Source organism: Strigops habroptila, chromosome 7 (assembly GCF_004027225.2).
Source record: "Strigops habroptila isolate Jane chromosome 7, bStrHab1.2.pri, whole genome shotgun sequence".
Classification (NCBI taxonomy): Eukaryota; Metazoa; Chordata; class Aves; order Psittaciformes; family Psittacidae; genus Strigops; species Strigops habroptila.
This window is the reverse complement of record NC_044283.2, coordinates 1326045-1349958: the sequence shown is the minus strand read 5'-3', so window position 1 is coordinate 1349958 and position 23914 is coordinate 1326045. Positions and strand designations below refer to the sequence as shown.

Below are 23914 nucleotides of genomic sequence, written 5' to 3'. Positions count from 1 at the left end.
CAGCTTCTGGAAAGAAAGAGCCTTGTTAAAGCAATTTGAGGCCAGCTTCCATCAAAGCAGTGGCTCGGTTGCTGGCAGGGCTGTGGGAGCTGCCCGCGCTGTTGGGAAGCAGGCTGGGATGCTTTGGGCATCCCCCTGCTTCCACAGGTTTCCAGGAGCGGTGTTGAATGTCGAGCATCCTACGTGGTGTCCTTAGGGTGTACCCTAAGAGAGACAGATGCAAGAAGTGGTATTGCCTCTGGCTTTCCAAGACTTTCAACCATTTAGAAGCCAGATGTATTTATTTCTTTAATTGAATCCAGTGCCTAGACAGCTATGGAGTCAGCTTCCTACGGAGAGGGGTGCATTAGTTTCATTAAGGTAAATCAATGAAAAATAATACCTGGAGGTCCCCTGGAAAGGGTCAGGGATGGAGTAATCCCTTTATATGGTGGGACTTTGCTTGCCTGCTCTTAGTTGGTTTTGTTCTTAACTGCAACAGATTCTCGTTTTCCTTTTAACCCTTCTAATTTTCTGTTCCCTAGGTAGTTGGTGTGAATTGGTGGAAATAAATCACTAATCTGTCTAAAAGAGAGTGAAGAATAAAAATCTGATTGCACAAAATAGGAAGACAAAAGAGTAATTGTAATAGAATTTAAAATGTCTGGTGGGAAGTAGTTGTGACTAATCCTGGAAGCCCCTTAGTGTTGTAGATACAGACACATAAAATCAAGGCGAGTTGCCTGGGATGCAGACATCGACAGGGCATGAGAAGCATCCAAAATCCTCCCGGTATGGTCCTCAGGGGGCTTCTTTGCTCTCCAGAGATGATCTGAGTCTTCTGTGGGATGTTGCTTAGACCAGCTTGTCCTGAAGGTTGGGCAAAGTGCCCTTAAAATGAAGGTGCTTTGGTGGGGAGAAGATGGGCTGGTGGCTGTGTGGTCCTGTGGTGCGGTCCGCTGGCTGGGCGTTATTTTCCTGGGTCTTCTCAAGTGTCTCCAAAATCCCAAATACTTACCAAAATGAAGGGGTTGAAAAAAGAGCTAATGGTTGCTTTAAAACAAGCAGCAAAGCATTCAAATGCAGTAGATTTAGCTTTGTTGGCTGGGGAGAAGGCTGACCTCTGATTAACCCAGGGGCCCTAGTTAACTCGAATCCGAGTAAGCCAAGTTATCTTGTAATTACATGGTTTCTTGTCTGCTTTCAGCACTTTGAAAATTAATTGAAACTAAAATGCCCAGTCCCATAAATCCTTTAAACCAGGGTGTGCATGCTTCCCTAGGTAGTGCTTCCCTTTGTGTAGTCACCTTGGCATGTTTGGCTTTGATTTTTATTTTACAAACTTAAGATTTATAAAGCTATTTTGTGCTCACTTTTGCATGCACGTACATACAGATGTGTAGTACGGGGAATTTGGCAGCCAGAAATCCATCCTCATCTTAAGGAATCCAAACGTGCCTGCTTCCTGCACCAGAGCCCCAGCTTCTACCTTCCAAAAACCCTAACAGAAGTTGAAATATGGGTTTCTTTGGGGTTTTTTTATCCCCTTTAGCAAATTTAAGTGAAACAAAAGACTGCAATTTTATGCTTTCCTGTTCTTTCATCCACTGGCAACCCGAAACCTTGTAAGGTTCTTCTTAAGTTGTGAACATGTAAAGGAACATCGATGAACACATCTGCATCCAAAGCCCCCAGCTGTCTTCTTTAACCCACCCATGGGAGGAGACCCACCTGCCCTAGAGGAGCCCAACCTTCATGTGCAGTGACCTTTTAGGGTCCCTATGCAGTGGTCGCTTGAATTGAGGTTACATGGAGAAGCATTGGGAGTTCATTCCCATCATTCAGAGCTGAGAGCCACATGAGCACCACTGAGTGGTGTTGGTGTGGTTGAAGTGGCTCCAATTAAGGACATGGCATTGCTTGACCATCATGGAGATGCCTTTACAGAGAGAGATGTTCTCCCTGGATCTTGCAGCCTAGGTTGGATGTAATAGCAAGCATTTAGAAGTGCAGATCCTTATGGATTTCTCCTGATGGCCATGATCTTTTGTCGCTGTATTTCATGAAGGACAATACATAAGGAGAGCCCGGTGGATTAATTAAAAACCAAGGTAACTGTAATTCTACAGCATTGACCATCCATCTTTTTCTTCTCTCTGTTTTTACACTAGAACATCTAAATATTGAAACCAGAAATTTAATGTAGGGTTTTGTTTTTGGAAAAATATAAAACAAGCTGAAGTTTCATATGTAGCTTGTGTTGGTCACTCAGAAATCAGCTCTGCTTGGAAAATAAGAATATCTCCTGAACTGGGCGTTGGTGGCTCATGGAGTGGAAATGGAGTGGGTGGGTTTTGGTTTTGTCCCTTTGTTTGTTTGAGCTCATCCCTTTTCCCAGTCTGTTCAACATCTGGGCCTTAAGTCATGTATTAGTTGCGTTTCCAACTGGCGACGGTACGTCACAGCAACGTGCCGACCCTTCCTTCGGCATCCTAGCAAGCAAGAATCTGCGTAAACAGGGAATCTGGAGCATCCCTGCGTGTGCAAAGGGTTGAGAAACCCTTGGTGTCAACGTGTCGGAGTGCAGCGTGCTGTGCTCCAGGCCTTGAGATCTTTCTCCTTTTATTTATAACATCAAATTAGAACGGTGAAAATATATAGCAAAGATGAAGCAATTCCATTCACTCTTTTTAAGTCTTCCTACTGCCGTAGTTGGCAGATGCTCTTCCCTGATAAATCAGCAGAAACAAGCGTGGTTCTAGCACTTCATACGTTAGGGAAGAATATAGAAAAGATCTGTATTTAATCAACTTTTTGTTTCCAAAATGGCAGCTGCTTTGTATTTAATGGAAAAATCAGGCTCTTCCCAATGGAAAGAATGTTATTCCCAAAGCGAATACAAAAGAAAAATAAAAGCCACAAAAGAGGAGGATGAAATATGTCATCTATATACTTTTTTCTTCTCATTCATTCCAGTTGTGGAGCCACACGCTCCCCTCATGGTTGGGCCATGGTTCTGGTCTGCGTCAAGTAACTTGGAGAGTCTCAGTTCATGGACACAGGGATCAGGAGAGAGCCTCACCCCGTATTAGGAGGCACAAATAGGACTGGGAAAAATTGGGGCTACTTCATGCTTCTTGTGTACACATAGAGACTTGTTAAATCAGGTTATTTATGGGTTTAATTCCTTCAAGGGCTGAGATGCCTTCACGTTGGAGCACCATGGTCTTTCCTTCACACCTTTCGTTGCAGGGTCTTGGTGTCTTCTTCAGAGGTGAATGATCTCAGAATGAAATTAGATATAAGGAAGAAATTCTTTAGTGTGAGAGTGGTGAGGCCCTGGAAGAGGTTGTCCAAGAAAGTCGTGAATGCCCCATCCCTGGCAGTGTTCAAGGCCAGGTTGGACACAGGGGCTTGGAGCAACCTGCTCTAGTGGGAGGGGGGTTGGAACTGGAAGAGCTTTAAGGTCCCTTCCAACCCAAACTATTGTGTGATTCTATGATTCTATCTTTGTGGAGACCCAAGTAGTGAGCATGGGAGGAGAGAAGATTGAGAAGCATCAAGGATGATCAGGGGTTCGAAGCATCTTTCTTACGTGGAGAGACTGCGAGAGCTGGGGCTGTTTAGTTTAGAGAAGAGCTGACTGAGAGGGGATCTCATTATTGGAGATCAATATCTCAAAGGTGGATGCCAGGAGGATGGTGCCAGACTCTTTTCAGTGGTGCCCAGCAACAGGATGAGGAGCAATGGCCATAAACTAAAACACAAGAAGTTTCACCTCAACGTTAGGAAGAACTTCTTTACATTGAGGGTGGCAAAGCACTGGAACAGGCTGTCCAGGGTGGTTGTGTGGAGCCTCCCTCTCTGGAGATGTGCAAAACCAGCCTGGACATGTTCCTGTGTAACCTGCTCCAGGTGGGATTGGGCTAGGTGATCTCCAGAGGTCCCTTCTAACCCTAATGATTTTGTGATCAAGCCAGGGCTTTGATCAAGCAGGGTCCAAGCCCACTCAGCGGGTCCACAGATCACCATCTTCTCCTTGGGGTTTCAGTGAATCTACATCATCATCCTTTCTCAGTCTGCTGCTCGTGTTTGCTCTGAAATGCATTGAAATGAAGATTTAGTGCTGGGGGAAGGCTGCCAAACTGCCACCGTGGCAAGTTGGAAGCCCAATGTCTGTACAGTTCGGTCAATGGTGCAACTCCTGCTGCTGAGCCAGGGATGTTGAGCCACGTTGTGGAGATACCTTCTGGGGGAAAGAGAAGCGGTTTGAGCTGTCATGACGTGCTCTGTCCATGTATTTTGGGTTTTGCGTGGGTTCTGGCAGCTGTTTCCCTTCTGGCCCCGGCACCTCCCTGTCTCCTGATGCCGCAAGAAGCCGGCGCAGGCATTTGCAGCGCCGAGTGTTTAGAGAGTGGGTAGATGGGGCTTTTTTATCTTATATTCCTTAAAAAAGAGCAGTATGTGTAGAATCATAGAATCATAGAAATGTATAGAAAGCAGAAGGCAGCAGATATGGAACGGGAGTTTGATACCATGGGCTGGACCTCCAGCCTGGTGGGAAAGTTGGGATTGGATGGTTACATGTTTAATGAGTGTCTACAGTTAAATCAAGTGGCTAACAAGGATAAAGCATCTGATTCCCAGTGTTTCCCAAAGCATAAAGCTGTTTTACACCTAACCTGGACTGGCAGGAGTGTTTTCCCACCCGTGCACTCTGTGAAGGTCCTTGCACAGATCTCTGGAGTATATCAGGAGACCAGGCAGCAGCTCCAGCTGCTCATTGCGGGTGAGCCAGGCTCTGCACACAACTCATTCCATGCTATAGACATTTAAAAAGCAGTTAATTAAAAATATCCTGCCATGCATTTGGATGGTGTGCAAGGAAAAAAATGCAGATCTTGGAATCTCTATTTCCTTGGAGGGGGGGGTTGTTCATATGTGCATATGTAAAAAAACCCCTCAAGCAGCAACTTCCCAGCTTTGCTGCAAACTACTGAGTTCTACACTAGACCTCTGCCCAGTGCCTCTATAAGGCTTCAAAGAAACTGCCCCGTGCTCAGTGTAGCAGCTGCATCCCGTGGTACTTCCCTTCTCCACCTCCTGCCCTTCCTTCTATTTATTTGTTTTCCTACTTAAGAAAATACATAAAGTAGATGTTGCTTGTTGATTCTGACAGCACAGTCAAAGTGAGGGAGAAATCTTGTGTTCTGTGCATGCTCTTACCCTAGATCCTCTTATGTCCATAATTACATGTGGTTACAAACTCTTGAGTTGTGCTTTGGCTGTTGGGTGTATTTGTTCCTGCTTTTAAGTGAGTAGGTGCAATTCATAGTGCCAAGTCCCCTTGAAGCTCTTGTTGAACCATTGGAGCAAGTCCAGAGAAGGCCACGAGGAAGATCAGGGGCTGAAGCTCCTCCTGTATGAAGACAGGCTGAGAACACTGGGGCTGTTCAGCCTGGAGAAGAGAAGCAGCGTGGAGACCTCAGAGCAGCTTCCAGTAACTGAAGGGGGCTGCAAGGATGCTGGAGAGGGACTCTTCATCAGGGACTGTAGCGACAGGACAAGGGGTGATGGGTTCAAACTGAAACAGGGGAAGTTCAGGTTAGATATAAAGAAGAAGTTTCTTCCCTGTGAGGGTGCTGAGGCGCTGGCACAGGGTGCCCAGAGAAGCTGTGGCTGCCCCATCCCTGGCAGTGTTCAAGGCCAGGTTGGACACAGGGGCTTGGAGCAACCTGCTCTAGTGGAAGGTGTCCCTGCCCGTGGCAGGGGGTTGGAACTGGAGGAGCTTTAAGGTCCTTTCCAAGCCAAACCATTCTATGATTCTATGATGCCTGTGTAGGAAAAACCTAGCCAGGGAGCTGATTATTGCACAAATCAAGTGTCATTTGGTTAAAGACCAAAAAACCTTAAACCCAAATTAAATAAGATTATAAGAAAAAAGCCAAGCACTTTCAGATCTGTCTGTTGGAGTTGGTTGTAACTGTCAGCCCCAGTGTGATTTCTGCTTCTGAAATTTCTGCCTTGAGTCTCCCACCGTTGTCAGCCAAAATAGCCTCCAGCTGTTGACCTTGGGCATCTTCAACACAGCCAAATTGTTTCGGTTTTCCCTCTTTTAGTGGAATATGAGAGGTTTTGTATTGGGCTGCAGTTGCTGATGTAACTGGCTGGTTTATTTTTCATGTGGTGAGGATAATTGCTGTATTTGCTTTTTTTTCCCCCCTTTTCTTTTTCATTTGACTGGTTGCCTCTAAGCTTCTGGTGGGAGTTCAGCTTTGCCATGTGTTTGTCTTGCTGCCGTATCTGTGACAGTCTGTTTTCCCTTTAATGCTCAAAATAGAATAGAAGTGGTAAATGTTTACTTCAGAAAATGACACCCCGTCGGTTTGGTTAAATACCTCTGGAAGGCAGCCACTAAGACATGGGCTTGTGCTCAGCTTTCGTGTGAGTTTGAAACCAATCCTGCTTCAGTCAGAGGATGGTTGGAGCAACTGCTCTTTTAGCGCTTCAGATGCCACCAGCTTTCCAGGTGAGTGGGTCTTTGCACGACACAGATTGCACTCAAATTGTGTTAGTTGGCACTGCTTTAAAGTGTTGCTCTTCATAGGTTTACTGTGGTGATATTTCAGTGGTGGAAGGCTGTCTCTTTAAGCTGTTGTGTGATAGAATCATGAATCAACTAGGTTGGAAAAGACCTTTAAGATTGTCAAGTCCAACCATTCCCCAGTACTGCCAAGGCCGCCACTAACCCCTGTCACTAAGTGCCACATCTCCATGTCTTTTAAATACCTTCAGGGACGGTGACTCTAGCACTGCCCTGGGCAGCCTGTTCCAATGCCTGAGCACCCTCTGGGGAAGGAATTGTTCCTCAGCTCCATCTAAACCTCCCCTGACGCAGCTTGAGGATGTTTCCTCTTGTCCCATCCCTTGTTCCTTGGGAGCAGAGACCAGCCCCCTCCTGGCTCCATCCTCCTTTTAGGCAGTTATAGAGATGTGATAGGGGTGGTCAAAGTCATCAGAAGACCAAAATTCCAGTTTCACTCAGGAAAGGCCATGACAGTATCTCAGATGTGATAATCTGTTTAGATCTGGTGATTTGCTAATGGCACTGAAGCTTCTTCCATAGATGCCTACAACTTGCCCTGTTCCCAGCCCCAGTAATTGGGGGTAGAGGGAAGGGCAGCAACGCCCGCACCTCATCCTGCAAAGAGCATCAGTCCTCCTCCTAAACCAGAAGCTGTCAGTCATTGGGCCACTTCTGGCATGGCAGGTCCTGAGGAGAAAGAGGCTTTTCTTATTCCTGGTAAACCACAGATGGCTGTCCCTTTTACTGGAGTAGCAGGATGGATTTTGTAGCTGTTGGAAGGGAGACTGTTGACACAAAGGCAGTGCCATCGTTCCAGTAGGTCCAAGCCGTGCACTGAATCTGAAATGCCTTCCTCAGAGTAACGTGTGTGCAGTCATTGCCTCTCCTTTTGTAAGTGTGGGCATTGGGAAACCTTTAACTTTTAACTGCCAAGTAATATGAAGACCTGATGGGGGTCCAAGGCTGAGGAGCATCCCTTTCCCCATCAGGCATTGGTTTGTGGTCAGGAGCCCTGGCCCACAAGCATTGCTCATCACTAACCTTCTCTTGTCGGCTGGAAGGTTTCTTCTTTTCCTTGGCAAATTCCAAAACCACGTGAACGTCAACTTGTAGCTTGGTGCCAGTCCCCTTTTTCCAAGTCCATAAGTCAACACACTGGCTTCAGTGTTTAGCTCCTGGGATGACTTCATGGAGCCAGAGATCAATTTGGAGTTTGAACATAGCTGAAATCAGTAAGTGACAGTTAATGTTTGCACATCCGTAACCCCTCTCATGTCCCACGTGGGCCATGTCTAACACAGAGTGACAGGGCTCAGCCCATAGCACATTCCCTGCTGGAAACCAGGAGCTGGTCTGCTGTCATCCTCTTTTAATAACACTAATGATTTTTGGGAGGAAAAAGTGATTTCTTCTTAATAAGGGTACTACAAAGCCAAGTAAATAGGATTAATAGTTAAGGGTTGCTCTCTTGACACCTATTCTGATGCTAATACTTTTAGGGATGGATTTGATTTTCTGGGATGTGTCGTGTTGTCTGACAGTGTAGCACTTAGTGAGTCTCATCATCCCCTGGATAAAGCCACTGTGTTGATTCTCCTTTTATATTAAACATAAAACTTCTTAGAAAAATGAACTTTTCTTTGTGCTAATCTGTGGTGTTCCCAGTGATTTGACACTCATGCAGTTGTGTTTTAACTCCATACGGATGCTTGCCTTCTCGTGCCTTAATCTGGGCTTAGTTCAGCTGCAGTTCTCCAGATCATCTTCTCTCATTTGAGCACCAGGGCAGGTGTTTTCTCTGCCTTTCCATCAAACTTCTCAGTGCTCCAAGGCCACTAAAAAGGGACATCAGTTTTTAGGAGGCTGCCCTGCCCCCCTTGTCCCTCCACTTGGGTCCATGTGATCCCACCCAGTGGATGCGCAGGTACAAGCTTTGGTTTTGGACCACACTCCCTGTTCTTTTGCCTCTCCACCCCATCAGAGATGTACCCATAGAGTCTGGTATGGCCAAATTGGTCACTGATGCCAGCTGAGCTCCTGCCTTCAGAGGGGGCATCTTTGGAGACCACCCTGCTCAAGGTGGCATTGATGCACCAACTATAGGCTTGGTCGACTCAGAGAGGTCTCCTTGACCATCCATTTTGCTCAGGGCTCTCACTTGTTTTCCTGGAGCTCTTTGTTCTGGGTGAAGTCACTTTAATTTCCAAGATATTGAGTGCAGATCCAAGGGTTTTTTTAACCAAAAAGCTCCCCAAGACATAGAATCATAGAATCGTAGAATCGTAAGGGTTGGAAAGGACCTTAAGATCATCTAGTTCCAACCCCCCTGCCATGGGCAGGGACACCTTGCCCTAAACCATGTGGCTCAAGGCTCTGTCCAACCTGGCCTTGAACACCGCCAGGGATGGAGCATCCACAACCTCCCTGGGCAACCCATTCCAGTGCTTCACCACCCTCACTGTAAAGAACTTCTTCCTTATATCTAATCTAAACTTCCTCTGTTCAAGTTTGAACCCATTACCCCTTGTCCTACCACTACAGTCCCTAAGGAAGAGTCCCTCCCCAGCATCCTTGTAGACCCCCTTCAGATACTGGAAGGCTGCTATGAGGTCACCACGCAGCCTTCTCTTCTCCAGGCTGAACAGCCCCAACTTTCTCAGCCTGTCTTCATATGGGAGGTGCTCCAGCCCTCTTATCATCCTCGTGGCCCTCCTCTGGACTCGCTCCAACAGCTCCATGTCCTTTTTATGTTGAGGACAGCAGAACTGTACGCAGTACTCCAAGTGGGGTCTCACAAGAGCAGAGTAGAGGGGCAGGATCACCTCCTTCGACCTGCTGGCCACGCTTCTTTTGATGCAGCCCAGGATACGGTTGGCTTTCTGGGCTGCAAGCGCACACTGCCGGCTCATGTTAAGCTTCTCGTCAACCAACACCCCCAAGTCCTTTTCTGCAGGGCTGCTCTGAATCTCTTCTCTGCCCAGCCTGTAGCAGTGCCTGGGGTTGCCCCGACCCAGATGTAGGACCTTGCACTTGCCTTGGTTAAACTTCATAAGGTTGGCATCGGCCCACCTCACAAGCGTGTCAAGGTCCCTCTGGATGGCATCCCTTCCCTCCAGCGTATCAACCGAACCACACAGCTTGGTGTCATCGGCAAACTTGCTGAGGGCGCACTCAATCCCACTGTCCATGTCACCGACAAAGATGTTGAACAGGACCAGTCCCAACACCGATCCCTGAGGGACACCACTCGTTACAGGTTTCCAACTGGACATCGAGCCATTTACCACAACTCTTTGTGTGCGGCCATCGAGCTAGTTTTTTATCCACCGAGTGGTCCATCTATCAAATTGATGTCTCTCCAATTTAGAGACAAGGATGTCATGTGGGACAGTGTCGAATGCTTTGCACAAGTCCAGGTAGATGACATCAACTGCTCTGCCGCTGTCCATCAGTTCCGTGGCTCCATCATAGAAGGCCACCAAATTGGTCAGGCAGGATTTCCCCTTAGTGAAGCCATGTTGGCTGTCACCAACCACCTCGTTGTTTTTCATGTGTCTTAGCATGTTTTCCAGGAGAAACTGTTCCGAGATTTTGCCAGGCACAGAGGTGAGACTGACTGGTCTGTAGTTCCCCGGGTCTTCCACCTTCCCCTTCTTGAAAATGGGGGTTATATTACCCTTCTTCCAGTCATTGGGAACTTCACCTGACTGCCAGGATTTTTCGAATATGATGGACAGTGGCTTAGCAACTTCATTCGCCAGCTCCTTCAGGACCCGTGGATGGATTTCATCAGGTCCCATGGACTTGTGCACGTTCAGGTTCTTAAGATGGTCTCGAACCTGATCCTCTCCTACAGTGGGCCTAAGGTCTTCGTTCTCACAGTCCCTGCATTTGCTTTCCAAGACTTGGGTTGTGTGGTCAGAGCATTTGCTGGTGAAGACTGAGGCAAAGAAGTCATTAAGAACCTCAGCCTTCTCCAAATCCATGGTAGCCAGTTCTCCTGATAGCTTCTGGAGAGGGCCTACATTGTCCCTAGCCTGTCTTTTATTTGCTACGTATCTATAGAATCCTTTCCTGTTATCTTTTACAGTCTAAAACAACAACAAAAAAACCCCAAAACCGTCACAAAACCACTTTGTCAAGATTGAAAATGGTTTTCTGGGCAATTAATGAGTGGTTTATTTGTTTTTCAAGTAAATCTCTTAAATCCAGCAAAGTACTCATTGTACACTTGTTTTGACTGTTTGGGAAGTGTTAATGTACCTGGGTAGTAGTTTGGGGTTTTTTTTGCCATTTTCAGTGACTGCAGAATAATTGTTCTTAAGGCAATAAAAAATGCATCAGGATGGTGTTAAGAACCTGGCAAATCAGGATGGCATGGGAAAGCCAGGGAACTCAGGAGTCAGCAGAGGTGATTTAGTGGTATTGCCCATGTTTTAGTGAGATTTGGAGCTCCAGCACTGCAGGCATCAAGGGCAGTTCAGGGCAGGAGATCAAGTCTTGGGATCTGTAGGGTCTCAAGTCTTCATCTGTGCCTGCATGGAAAGCATGGATGCTGGAATTAATCTCAGTATTGCATTATTGAATTGGAGTAAATTCAGTGTTGAGATTATTGGGACAACTTGTGGTGTTTATAGAAAAGTGGACATTTAATATTGAGGAATTCTAATTTTTTGGCTCACTTTTCTGTTGTCTGAAGTCCATGGATTTGCACGTCTAAATATACTTAATCACATCAATCCCAGGGCTTGTTGCAGAGTAAGAAGAAATCCTGTCGGTAGCACAAAAATAATTGGAAACGGAGACCATTTGAAACCTGTCAGGCTTTGTTTTTCATGGAAATGTCACATTAACTCTTTGGTGAGTTGGTGGAAGCGTTCTCAGTGCTACAATAGGACTTTTGTTTGCATTTCAGTGACCACATCTCTCTTAATTTTGACTAGGTGAAAAGCAGGTTCCTCCTTGACAAAGCCAGAGGTGCTGCTGCAGGGTGGTGGGATGGTGCCCCTCAGACCAGGGTCTCTTTGGGACCCCCCAGCTGGTGGCTGTTGCTGGTTCATGCCATCACCATGGCTTTGGCAGTGGTAGGTGTGTGCTGAGGAGCCCCCTCTCCCACCGCCAGTGGCAGCATATTCCTGATTGCACGTGAAGATTAATGGGTATTTATTTTAACAACCATTCCGTTGCAGTAGCTTTTAATGAGTCCTTTGATAGCAAGTTCCTTAATTAACAAGGCAGCTTTTCAGCGTTTCCTTTCCCTAATTGTTAACATATTTGCTATTTTCAAACAAAACGCGCTACCGTGAGCAGTGCCGGCTCCGTAGCCTCTGTGCTGACCTTCCCCATGGTGGCTGCCTGTCCCCCTGGGAACCCAGAGGCTTCCATCTGCTGCCCAAGAATGAAATACTAACAAAAAGAGATGATTTCATAGCTGATCTCCTGAAATGTGATTGACTTGGTGGGGTCCATGGTAATGTGCTCTGGTAGGTGTCCCTTGGTTGTGTCTTTGGGAGAGCTTTAGAGGTTCGGCTCTGCCCTTTTACTGGTTGGCATGGCCACAAAGAACTTTGCTAGATGTTGTACCAGTGTGCACAGAGGAAGCCTTGATGGGACAGGGAGGGCAGCGTTGCCTTGGTAGGTGTCACGAAACCCACACCTGCAGACCTCAAATGCAAAGAGAATCATAGAATCAAAGCATGGTTTGGGTTGGAAGGGACCTTAAAGCTCATCTAGTTCCAACGCCCTGCCACGGGCAGGGACACCTTCCACTAGAGCAGGTTGCTCCAAGCCCCTGTGTCCAACCTGGCCTTGAACACTGCCAGGGATGGGGCAGCCACAGCTTCTCTGGGCACCCTGTGCCAGCGCCTCAGCACCCTCACAGGGAAGAGCTTCTGCCTCAGAGCTCATCTCAATCTCCCCTCTGGCAGGTTAAAGCCATTCCCCTTGGCCTGTCCCTCCATCCCTTGTCCAAAGCCCCTCTCCAGGTTTCTTGTAGCCCCTCTCCAGGTTTCCTGGAGCCCCTTTAGGCACTGGAGCTGCTCTAAGGTGTCCCCTTCAGGAGCCTTCTCTTCTCCAGGCTGCCCCAGCCCAGCTCTCTCAGCCTGGCTCCAGAGCAGAGCTGCTCCAGCCCTCGCAGCAGCTCCGGGGCCTCCTCTGGCCTCGCTCCAGCAGCTCCACGTCCCTCTTGTGCTGCTGCCCCAGAGCTGGATCAGGACTGCAGGGGGGGTCTCCCCAGAGCGCAGCAGAGGAGAATCCCCTCCCTCGCCCTGCTGGCCATGCTCCTTTTGAAAGGTTGCATCAAAGCCATGGACAGAGGGATTCATTGCCAGAAATACAGTTATAAACTGATTTGAGCCTCAAACCAAAAACCTCATGGCTTTTGTTCTGATAATATGATGAGAATTACTTTATTTAACTGAACACTGGACCAAGCTGGAGCTTGGTGGGGGTGACCAGGAAGGCTTTTGGCCATTGACACTGTCAACTTTCACCCATGATCCTTGTTCTCCCCAGTGCAAGTCCATTTTGGTTTTAATGAGGTTTGCAAAGGTCTTAAAGAACTGACTGATGCTATAAGCGTTGGTGGAATTGCTTCATGAGATCTTAAGCTCTTTAGCTTTCTGTCAAGTTGGTAAATGAGCTGTTGCTGACTTTAAAGAGTTTGTTTTCCCTCTTCTCCACAGACAGCTCAGGTCATGGTTTCATTCCTCCTCCTTTGCCTTCCTCTCCAAATCTCAACTTGCATTTTAGATAACAATGTTCCTGAGCTGTAGAGACCAGTGCATTCAGGCAGGTAAAGCATTTCTAAGTACAGGCAGGGACCAAGCTGGTTTGAAGCCAGAGGGAGTGGGATCAGGATGTAACTCTGATTTCCCAGTGCACTGGCAGGGGGAGAACCTTTGGGAGTGCCACTGGTTCCACTGTGTGCTCTCAAAAATCATCAAGGGTAATAGTATGAGATCTGAGCCGTCCCAGCTGAGTGCGGCGGCTCCTCTGAACCTCAGGGTTGTCTAGGAGCAGCATCATCAGGGATTGACATCTCGGAGGCATCCAGCTCTGTCTCCATGCCAAGGCACATGTCCCGACACCGCTGCTGTGGGTGGTGCAGTTAATGGTTTCGGGAGGGGGGTGAAGCTGGTGGAAAACACGTCCATCACAGGCTCAGCTCCGCGTGTCGGTGCGCTGAGTTGGGGCTCTGTGTCTCAGCACTGCAGGAAAGCTGAAAAATGAACCAAGGAGAGAATAAATAACACTATGAAGTGAGCCACAATCATAAATAAGTGCTGAAGAACCAAGATGGGCATGTCGTGGTCTGAGGATGTACTTGATATCTGCCAGCGTGCAGCCCAAACCATCCCAAGTGTGAATACAAACAACCTTCTTCACTTGCAGCAGCAGCTTATTAGTGGTGATATATCAGTGTCTTGGTGCTGGGTTTTCTCCTTGTCAGCAGCTGCTTATCAGGCAGATTTTGCACTGTATTTCTAGGGAAATGGTGTAAAATTGATGTTTGGAAGCTGTTGCTGATCTTATAAGGAGCTGCTGTAAGTGGGTATCTGTTGTGCTGAATGTAGGGGTGAGGCAGAAAAGGATTAGGTCAGTCTTATTTATAAGGCTAGGTTTGGGCTTATTTGTAAGGCTATGTTCAGTTTTATTTATGAGAGTGAAAAACATGCATTCTGGAAGGGTTTTAAATCTTGGTGCCCAGGGAGTGAGATGCTGGTCATCCCTGGTGGTACCTCGTTTTCTCCAGCCAGACATTTAGCACAATGATTTAAAGTCCTGTGGCATCTCCAAGCCCTCTAATAGTAAATATAAGGGGAAAATGGATTAATGCTTAAAAGTGGGGAAAAAATACCTGCATATACTTTTGTCTTTCGTCCAGTGATGTTGGACCTAAACAGTCAAGCATCCGTATATTCTTAAATCTATGATGGAAGACCAAGTCTTTTTTTAAAGCACATTGGTTTTTTAGGTGTTTAGACCTTAAGAAGAACAGAAATAAAAGGTCAGGTTCTCATCTGGCATGAGAAGATTCAGCTACGGAGTTTTCAAAGACACAGTGCACGTCTGTACCTGAAAAAGTTTTGGGCCTGGCCAAATCCTGTGTGAAAAGGAAGGAGGAGGGAAGGAGCTGCTACTGGGCTTGTTGGTTGGATCCCGTTTACCATCTCTGCAATGAGTTCTGGTAGAAAATACTTGCAGAGAATGTCCTAATGTACCACTTAGACCCTGCTTTCATGGTGAAGACTCAGCGGAGTTGTTGTGCTGTCAAGCCCTGATGTTTAAATTACTTTTTCCATCCCATCTTCCTCACGTTCAGCTTATTAACTTGGCATTTCATCTCAATTATTTGCTCTTCTTCACACCCTCCTGGTGTCACTTGTCATTCGCTCTCTATATGGGCAAGTCTGGCTGGCCAGAGGAATGTGTGCAGGGTGTTTGCTGTGGCTGTTGAAGGTGGAGGTAACCCTTTAGGTACTTCTACATATGGTGATCTGACCCTTGCTTGGAGTGCAGGAAGGTTATTCCTCTTAAATTTTTGTCAGTGGGGCAGAAAACCTTCCTGGGTTTGACTTCCCTTCGGGATGAGCATCTCCAAGGGTTGCAGCCCTCTCTGCAAACGCTTCCTGATGTGCAATCGTGAGCTACTCATTGGCATGTTCTCATGCTCTTCCAAGACGAGTAAAGAGCCTTATCCCCCACACCCAGCATGAGTGGGGGTCTCAGGTCACAGCTGTAGAGCTTTGTTTTCTCATCCTCTGCTTCCACCTGGGTCTTCTGCTCAACGCTGGGCTGCACCCCCAGAGTGTGAGCAGCAGGTTGAGGGAGGGGATTCTGCCCCTCTGCTGCGCTCTGGGGAGACCCCCCCTGCAGTCCTGATCCAGCTCTGGGGCAACAGCACAAGAGGGACGTGGAGCTGCTGGAGCGAGGCCAGAGGAGGCCCCGGAGCTGCTGCGAGGGCTGGAGCAGCTCTGCTCTGGAGCCAGGCTGAGAGAGCTGGGCTGGGGCAGCCTGGAGAAGAGAAGGCTCCTGAAGGGGAGACCTTAGAGCAGCTCCAGTGCCTAAAGGGGCTCCAGGAAACCTGGAGAGGGGCTTTGGACAAGGGCCTGTAGGGGCAGGCCAAGGGGAATGGCTTTAACCTGCCAGAGGGGAGATTGAGATGAGCTCTGAGGCAGAAGCTCTTCCCTGTGAGGGTGCTGAGGCGCTGGCACAGACTTTTCCCAGAGAAGCTGTGGCTGCCCCATCCCTGGCAGTGTTCAAGGCCAGGTTGGACACAGGAGCTTGGAGCAACCTGCTCTAGTGGAAGGTGTCCCTGCCCATGGCAGGGGGTTGGAAGTGGATGAGCTTTAAGGTACTTTCCAACCCAAACCAGGCTGTGATCCTATGAAAACTACTCGGTCGTAGCAAAATCTCAGGTGTCTGTTGGAAATAATGAAGAAAAATCACAGTCAGGTAGCGACGTGCTTCCCACTGCGGTCAGGGATGAGGAATTGGCATGAGCAGTGTTTTAAATAACCAAATGTGTCAGAAGGGCACAAGTAAATGATGAAAAGCAAAAAAAACCCCATGGCTTTGCTAAACTTTATGGTTGCCATGCTTCATCTTAATTTTAGCCAAGATGTTTGTTTGGAGGTGAGTAATGAATGCTCCTGGAGCTTGGGAACGGCTGTGAGCAGCAGAGATGAAGTACCCTGCCCTGAAATGCATGGGTCTGCTCTTTTTGTTTTAAATAAGAAATGCTTTTTTTTCCCTCCTGCTGAAGATGAATGTGACCTGAAGATCCATAACAACTTTGTAAAGCTGGTAAAAACCCTTCCCAACACATGCATCAAACATTTACAGTGGGGTGGTAAAACACTGGCACAGGTTGCCCAGAGAAGTGGAGGATGCACCATCCCTGGAGACATTCAAGGCTGGATGTTGTTCTGAGCAGGCTAATCTAATTGAAGATGTCCCTGCTTATTGCAGGGGGGTTGGACTAGGTGACCTTTGGAGTTTCCTTCTAACCCAGACTGTTCTGTGATTCTGTGCTTTGCTTATCTCTCTGTGCTGCAGTAATGAAACTTGTGATACTCAGCTTGGAACACTGCATCACCCCCTTGCTTTAATCCCAGTTTAAATACAGTTTGTGAAGCGAGATCTCCTAAGCCACTCCTTGTTTTCAAGAAAGCGTGTTAAAGCCTTTTGTGTGCATCTGAACACATAATCTCCTGCAGAAGCTGTTTGCAGGTAGCACCATTATCCAGAAATATGGGATACACATGCCGGCATCAAATCATTCCGTGCAGCATCAGCTGGTAGGTTTGTGTGAGTCCGTGCTCTTGTGCCAAAGGATTTCCTCATGTTTATGGCTTTAATACATGTTGCAGACCTGTGCCAGTCTTATCTGCTGAATCTTACCTACCCTAATCTTACCTGCCACCCATTTTGGATGGCACACAGCAAGACTTGAGGAATGAGTGTTTGAAAATGAGCGAGAAAGGTGGATAGATTGAAAAATAAATGTCCCCATGTGTTCAGTGTCCCTAAATGATGCTTGTGGTTAGTTCACTGGGAATTGGCACCTGTAACCTCTGAGACTTGCTGTCCATGATGCAAGATAAATTCAGTGAGAATAGAAGAAACCTTGGCTTCGTAAGTGTTGTGAGGGATGGTCTGAGTTTGTTTAATGGCGTTAGTGGTCCTTTGGATTTTCTGAAGTGCTTTGCTAAATGCAGTGTGCTTCCTGCTTGCTCCTGAGCCTGGTCCTCTATAGGACCAGAGCATCATCCTCTGGCCATCCTGGGATGGGCCAGCCAACCCCTCTTGGAAGGGTCTTCTCCTCTTCTATCTCTTTGTGGCATCTCAAGAGTCTGTAGGTCTCTATGAAGGACCTCAGTTCTCCATCAGCTTCCCTCTATGCTGCTGGTGGCTCTTCTGGTTGCCAATGGTTTACCCAGGTCAGGGTGTAGGTGCTTGAGCTCTGTGACCTGCTTATGGCCTTTCACAGGAGATGGAGCTTTCTGAGCACTCTTTTCCCTTTCTCCTGTTCCACAGCCCATCTCTACCCCCAGCATCATCCCTTTCCTTAATATGACTCTTCTGTGAACATCCTAAGTCCTCAGGGGCATCCTGGGCTTCCTGCCTGCCAGTTCAATTGTGTCAATGCAGGGGCTTAATTTGAAAATCAGCTGTTTCAGACTCCACAATTCATGAATTCAAGCATTCTAATTAAATCATCTGTCCCGATTTCTCTTCTCTTGCCTTGCAGTTGTTCCTCGACTGGAAAATGGAAGGCTTACCTCGGGTAACTCCTCTTGCTGTGAATTGTTCACATGGTTTATAGCTTGAGATCTCAGTGGTTCCTCTGAAATGAAACATACCCGTCATGGCTCAGAGAAAATGTGTCAGAAATTATTTACTGATAATGTTCTGAATTTCTTTTATATCTGAAACTCATTTCTCATACTTCCATTACAGATATGAGCATTTTGAGGGATTTAAGTAGTTTCTATCTGTATGACAGCCTCAGCTGTGGCCTCCTACCCGTTGATCCCCTGTTTAATCACTTCCTACTAGGGATAGCTTGGGAGAAGGCACTAAGGTGTCCCCTTCAGGAGCCTTCTCTTCTCCAGGCTGCCCCAGCCCAGCTCTCTCAGCCCAGCTCCAGAGCAGAGCTGCTCCAGCCCTCGCAGCAGCTCCGGGGCCTCCTCTGGCCTTGCTCCAGCAGCTCCACGTCCCTCTTGTGCTGTTGCCCCAGAGCTGGATCAGGACTGCAGGGGGGGGTCTCCCCAGAGCGCAGCAGAGGGGCAGGATCCCCTCCCTGACCTGCTGCTCACGCTCTGGGGGTGCAGCCCAGCACACAGGGGGGTTCTGGCCTCAAGCACACGCTGAAGCCGGGTCATGGGGAGCTTCTTGTCTGCCAACACCCCCAAGTGCTGCTCCTCAGGGCTGCAAACTGCATTCATAAAATTGTAGAATCACAGAATCAATAGAATTCCCTGTGGTACAAGCAGAATCAGGATGTGTTGGGATGCTGGAGGTTATTTCCCACTACCCAGGCCTGGGGAGCAATCCTGTCTGTGTAAACACAAATGACTTCTTTGAACACCTCCTTGCCATGATGTTTCCTTCTCCCCACTGGCATCTGGAAGGCGCTGCACGGTGCTAGAAGGGCTGAAGAGCATCCACGTGCTAGAGATGCCGTTGTCACAGTAGTGTGGCCCCAGCTCTCTGCTCCCTTGTAGCCAAGGCTAAACCTTGAACTATGAGCCTCTGCTGTTAGAAAGGCAATTTGAAATTCCTGTGTGGAATATATATGGATGCTGGTTTGGTTGTGGGCTGGAGTTCTGAATTGTCATCAGCACTATTTTGACCTGTTAATGCTGTTACATCAGACAATCTTTGTAGGATGTTGAATGGTATATTGTCTGGCCCATGTTAGGAGAGATGCCTAGAGCTCTAAACAGCAAGGTTCTCCTGGATTTGAGCTGCTTACGGGCACTCTGACCTGATAAGGTCTAATCCTACTAGTAGCAATGGAAAATGATTCCCTTTAAGGATGGTGGTTGCAAGAGTGAAGGTCCCATAGCAGATGGGATGTTAAAGAGGCTGAACTGGTGTATCTTGGTCTGGAGAAGTTCCTCTTGCATTTTGTGCTTGATGGCCTTAATATAAGTGTCCCTTTCCTCCTGCAGGGGAAGGTGGCACAGACGGCGTGCATGTCAGCCTGCAAGCACCTCTCCACCTCACTGATGCAGCTACTGCTGGAAGCCGAAGTGCGGCAGCTGACGCTGGGCGCCCTGCAGCAGTTCAACCTGGACGTGGAGGAGTGTGAACGTAAGAGGCCAAAATCATCTCGTTTTCCTTGTTTCACTTTTCCCCTGTGTGTGTCGGGCCACAAGCCCCAGGGGTTTTAGTGACACCAAGTATTTGGGACTGGTGAACCTCTGCAAAGCTCACTGGTGCTGTGCACAATGACACTTGGCAATATCTTCAGGACAGAAGCAGTCCAGTCAATTCTAAGAGGTCGAAGCGTTACTCTTCCTTTTTCTCTTTAATGCAGCCTTCATGCTTTCATAGAATATAATTAGCTAGGTTCAAAAGACCTTCAAGATCATCAAGTCCAACCGTTCCCCAGCACTGCCAAGGCCACCACTAACCCATGGCACTGAGGGCCTCATCTACACAGTGTGTGAACACTTCCAGGGATGGTGACTCCAGCCCTGCCCTGGGCAGCCTGTTCCAATGCCTGAGCACCCTTCGGAGAAGGAATTGTTCCTCATCTCCATCTAAACCTCCCCTAGTGCAGCTTGAGGCCAGAAGAACGTTTCTAGGCCATCCCTACTTTTTGAGATGGAGTACTATAAAAATAGGAGTGGGTGAAACATGAGGAGGACTAACAAAAATCACGTTTGCTTATGCCTGTTTCTGAAAACAATAACTGGGCTTATGTTCTTTAGAAGTTCTGATCCTCTCCTGACCTCAGCTGTTTGTCTTCTTGTCTGCTGCGGGGAATTCTTTCTCAAAGCAAATTGTGTTTGCAAAGTCACTGTTACGGAGAAGAGATGTCTTGTAATAAAATGACTGCATCCTTTCAGAAGTGTGCGTGGAGCATCGTGGTGCCAGCACCAGAGCTTTGCTCTCAGCCCTGCTTGTTTCTGTTCATGTAACTTACACCTGAATTAGCTCTGAAATCCTGAAGTTTCCCTCAAGTTGCTTTTGATCCTCCTCAATAAAAGGGCTAAAAAAATATAGCACAAAGCTGACAAAGCTATTTTTATAATGAAGCTAAAGCAAGGTGAACACACTTCTGCACAGGAACTTCTCTCCCTTACCAGGGAGATGGATTTTTATTGGGGTTAATATTGGGATAGAATAGTAACCGTAGCTGTGGAAAACACAGAGCTTGTCAGGGTTGATTAAGAGTTCAGGAAATCTTTGATAAAGTATTTTTGGGGAAGTTTTTTTCCCAAATATCCACCTTTTTGGCTCTCTCAGTTGAGCTGGAGTTTGGGATATATCCTGTCTAAATAGCCATGGGTTTGCTTTTCCTATCTCTGATAACCTGTTCTAGTGGAAGGTGTCCCTGCCCATGTCAGGGGGTTGGAACTGGATGACTTTAAGGTCCTTTCCAACCCAAACCTGTGATTCTATGATTCTATAACTCAGTGAAATCAATTGTGTTGGTTTCTTCATCATCTGTCACTTAACACTCTCAAAAGATAATCTTCCACCCTTTATAAAAGGTTTTACTGGTTGTGTTTTAGTTCAGCTGCACCCATCAAAAGTGAGATTAAATTTATATCTGAGAAAGGTCACTCAGTTAGAATTTTGGTGTTTGCAGTGAGTATATTTTCATTTTTTAATGTCATTTTGCTAATTTTCAGCACTCAGCTGAATACCCTGTGAGAAGGATCCCTGTTCAATCACAGAATCACAGACTGGTTTGGGTTTGAAGGGACCTCATCCAGTTCCAACCCTCTGCCACAGGCATTGACATCTTCCACTAGACCAGGTTGCTCCTCAATGCATCACATCCAAAAGTTGCAGCTATACCATATGTTGCAACACAAGCAATGCCTTATTTTTCTTTCAGAAACACCTTCAGCCCTAAATTCTTCCTGTCTAATTTGTGTCCCATCAGCATGTTGCAGCTGCACCAGTAGCAGTTGTGTTCCCAATCACTGTCCAGAGGGACAGGCAATGATGCTAAGGATAATAGGAAGCATTTGTCATTAATAATAGTTTCCTTCTTTTTCTTTTGGCTGCCAACAGACTTGTAACCCTGCAGTTTTCCGCCCCATCGATACCTTGGATCACTAAGCAGCATGTCTTCCCTAAAAGCCCTTGATGCTAAGTAAAACGGATGACATTTAATATGAGGTTTAAAAGCATGATTCCTTAAATTCCAAGTGTTTTGTGAGACAAAACCAGGAGCACTCAGACATTCAAGAGCAGGTGACGCCAACCTGAGCACTGGGGCAGGCGACCTGCTCCCCCTCAGCCCCTTCTCGAGATGCTGTCGCGGGCAGGGAATAGAGATGGATGCCGGTGCTGTAACCTTCCTATCCATCACTGTCAGCCCCTAGATCAGTAAACCCAGACAAAGTCTGTTTCTTCCCTTTCCAGCAGCAAAACCGCGTTCCCTCATCCCTGTAGGTTTCTCTGATGGCTTTCCTGACACTGGGAATAATGGTAGTTCTATTTTTCAGAAGCAATGCATTGAGGTTTTCATTTTAGGAAAAGCAAATCCCAAGAGTGTTCAGGAAACATTTCCGTTTTTAAGGTTTTTGTTTAGTTTTTTGTTTTTTTGGGGTTTCTTTTATCCTTTACCTGAAAGCCTAGGTGTGCATCTTAGCATCCTTATTGTACCAGTTGCGTATCTGGCTTTATGTCTTTGCCTCCAGCCCTTTTTCTCTCCACAGACACTGGAGCCGTCCCTAGTTTAGCAGCTTTATCATCTACTTATCATGTTAAAATAAGATTTTATAGCTGTTTGGAGCACTTCCAGTGAGGTCTGTGATGTGGGAATGAGGCTTCAGAGTTCTGATCCTAGAGTTTATTAGGCTTTTCTTTAAGTCTCTTATGAACGCCAAAGGTATAAGCTGGTTAAGAGACTGGTGAGGCAAATTAATGAAAGGACTTAGTTGTATATTAAGCATGGTTTGAGGGTGATGCAGATAATTTGCTCCATATTAGGGTAGATATAATAAACATTACAAGAATATGGGTTTCTGTACATAATAGATAACAATTGTAGAGGTGAAAAAGATGCTGGCTTAGGCTTGTAACAAGACACCCATAAACTAATTCTCCAGACTTGTGGATTCATAAAATATTTCCTGATTTGTCAATGTTTGCTTTCCCATCAGCATAAAAAGGGAATGGCTGCAGGAGCCGTTGCATCAGGTTAAGGTTTGGCACCAGGTAGGTGCAAGCCTGGGTGGTGCTCGGGAGGAGCACGGGGTTGTGATACCTTGTTCAGCCTGGAGAAGAGAAGGCTCCAGAGAGACCTTAGGGCAGCTCCCAGTGCCTAAAGGGGCTCCAGGAAACCTGGAGAGGGGCTTTGGACAAGGGCCTGTAGGGACAGGCCAAGGGGAATGGCTTTAACCTGCCAGAGGGGAGATTGAGATGAGCTCTGAGGCAGAAGCTCTTCCCTGTGAGGGTGCTGAGGCGCTGGCACAGACTTTTCCCAGAGAAGCTGTGGCTGCCCCATCCCTGGCAGTGTTCAAGGCCAGGTTGGACACAGGGCTTGGAGCAACCTGGGGTTGCAAGCTGGATGAGCTTTAAGGTCCCTCCCAACGCAAACCAGTCTGGGATTCTATGAACTGGGAAGAAATAGTAAGTTCAGTAAACATTGTGAGCCAAATCTTTTGGTCATACGAATAGTTCTGTATACATCAGCAATATTTTTGGTGTGAAAGAGGCAAGGAAGAGCAGAGCTACAAAGTTATAAAGCTCCTATTAGGTTGCCTGTGATGAGAGAAATCTGAGAAAGAGGGGAGCTCTTTTCCTTTGGCATTATCCCTTCAGTGAGACCATGGGGTTGGAGCCTCTGGCCAGACAAAACCCTTGAGGAGCCCATAGAGGTGGTTGTCCTCTTTTTTTGTCCCAGCAAAAACCTGTTTCCCAAGATGTTTGTCAGAGGTTTGGAAGTCTTTTGGTGCAGCTTTACAGCAGTGTGTGTGTGTGTGTGTGTGTGGATGGCACAGCTGGCATCCAGGGAAGGACAAAAGTCATTTTTAAATCGCCTGTTGTTGGCCAGGTATTAGTTGTGACTCTTGCTCTGATTGCTTGGCTCCACATAGCTCTTTTTTTATGCAGTCAAGAGAGATTCTCTTACTTCCTTTTTAAACCTGAAGTGAAATAAGGCATCGAGGTTAAACGAACTGCCCAGCAAGACACAGTAGGACACGTCTAATTATGTCTCAATTTAGGAGGGAATTCTGGCTCCAGCCCAACAAACCAGCTTGAAAAGAGGAAAAAACCAGCTCTGGAGAGGAAAAAAACCCCTAACACAAATATTTCTGTGAACCTGTAAATAGAGGAGGTGATGCTTTTTTCAGACCAAGCATTTGCTTTTTAAAATGAGTTTGCTGTCTTCCAGAATCCATCTGTAACCCAAGATTTAACAGTACATGCCACGTGCTTTTTGTGATTGCTACGTGCCTTGTAACCCAGTTCCCTGCTCTGCTCATTTCTGGGACCTCCTGGTGCTGGTTTATGTATCATTTTTCCATATCTCCTGTACCTAAGAGGTAGTGGGAATCGACTGTAACAATCCAGATTTGGAGATTACGACTGAAAAAGCAACAAGAAAGGGGGTTGCTCTCGCTCCTACAAAAGTGTTTCCCATCTCTGTAA

The 23914-nt window shown here is 47.0% G+C and overlaps 1 protein-coding gene across 2 annotated transcripts in view; it reads left to right on the top strand.

Moving 5' to 3' along the window:
- EXOC6B (exocyst complex component 6B) overlaps positions 1-23914 on the top strand; it is a 304945-nt gene that overhangs the window by 196351 nt on the left and 84680 nt on the right. For both annotated transcript variants that reach the window (XM_030491411.2, XM_030491410.2), the window contains one exon: positions 19246-19387. In XM_030491411.2, coding sequence (XP_030347271.1) covers positions 19246-19387 — 142 coding nt within the window. The remainder of the gene's footprint in view (positions 1-19245; positions 19388-23914) is intronic.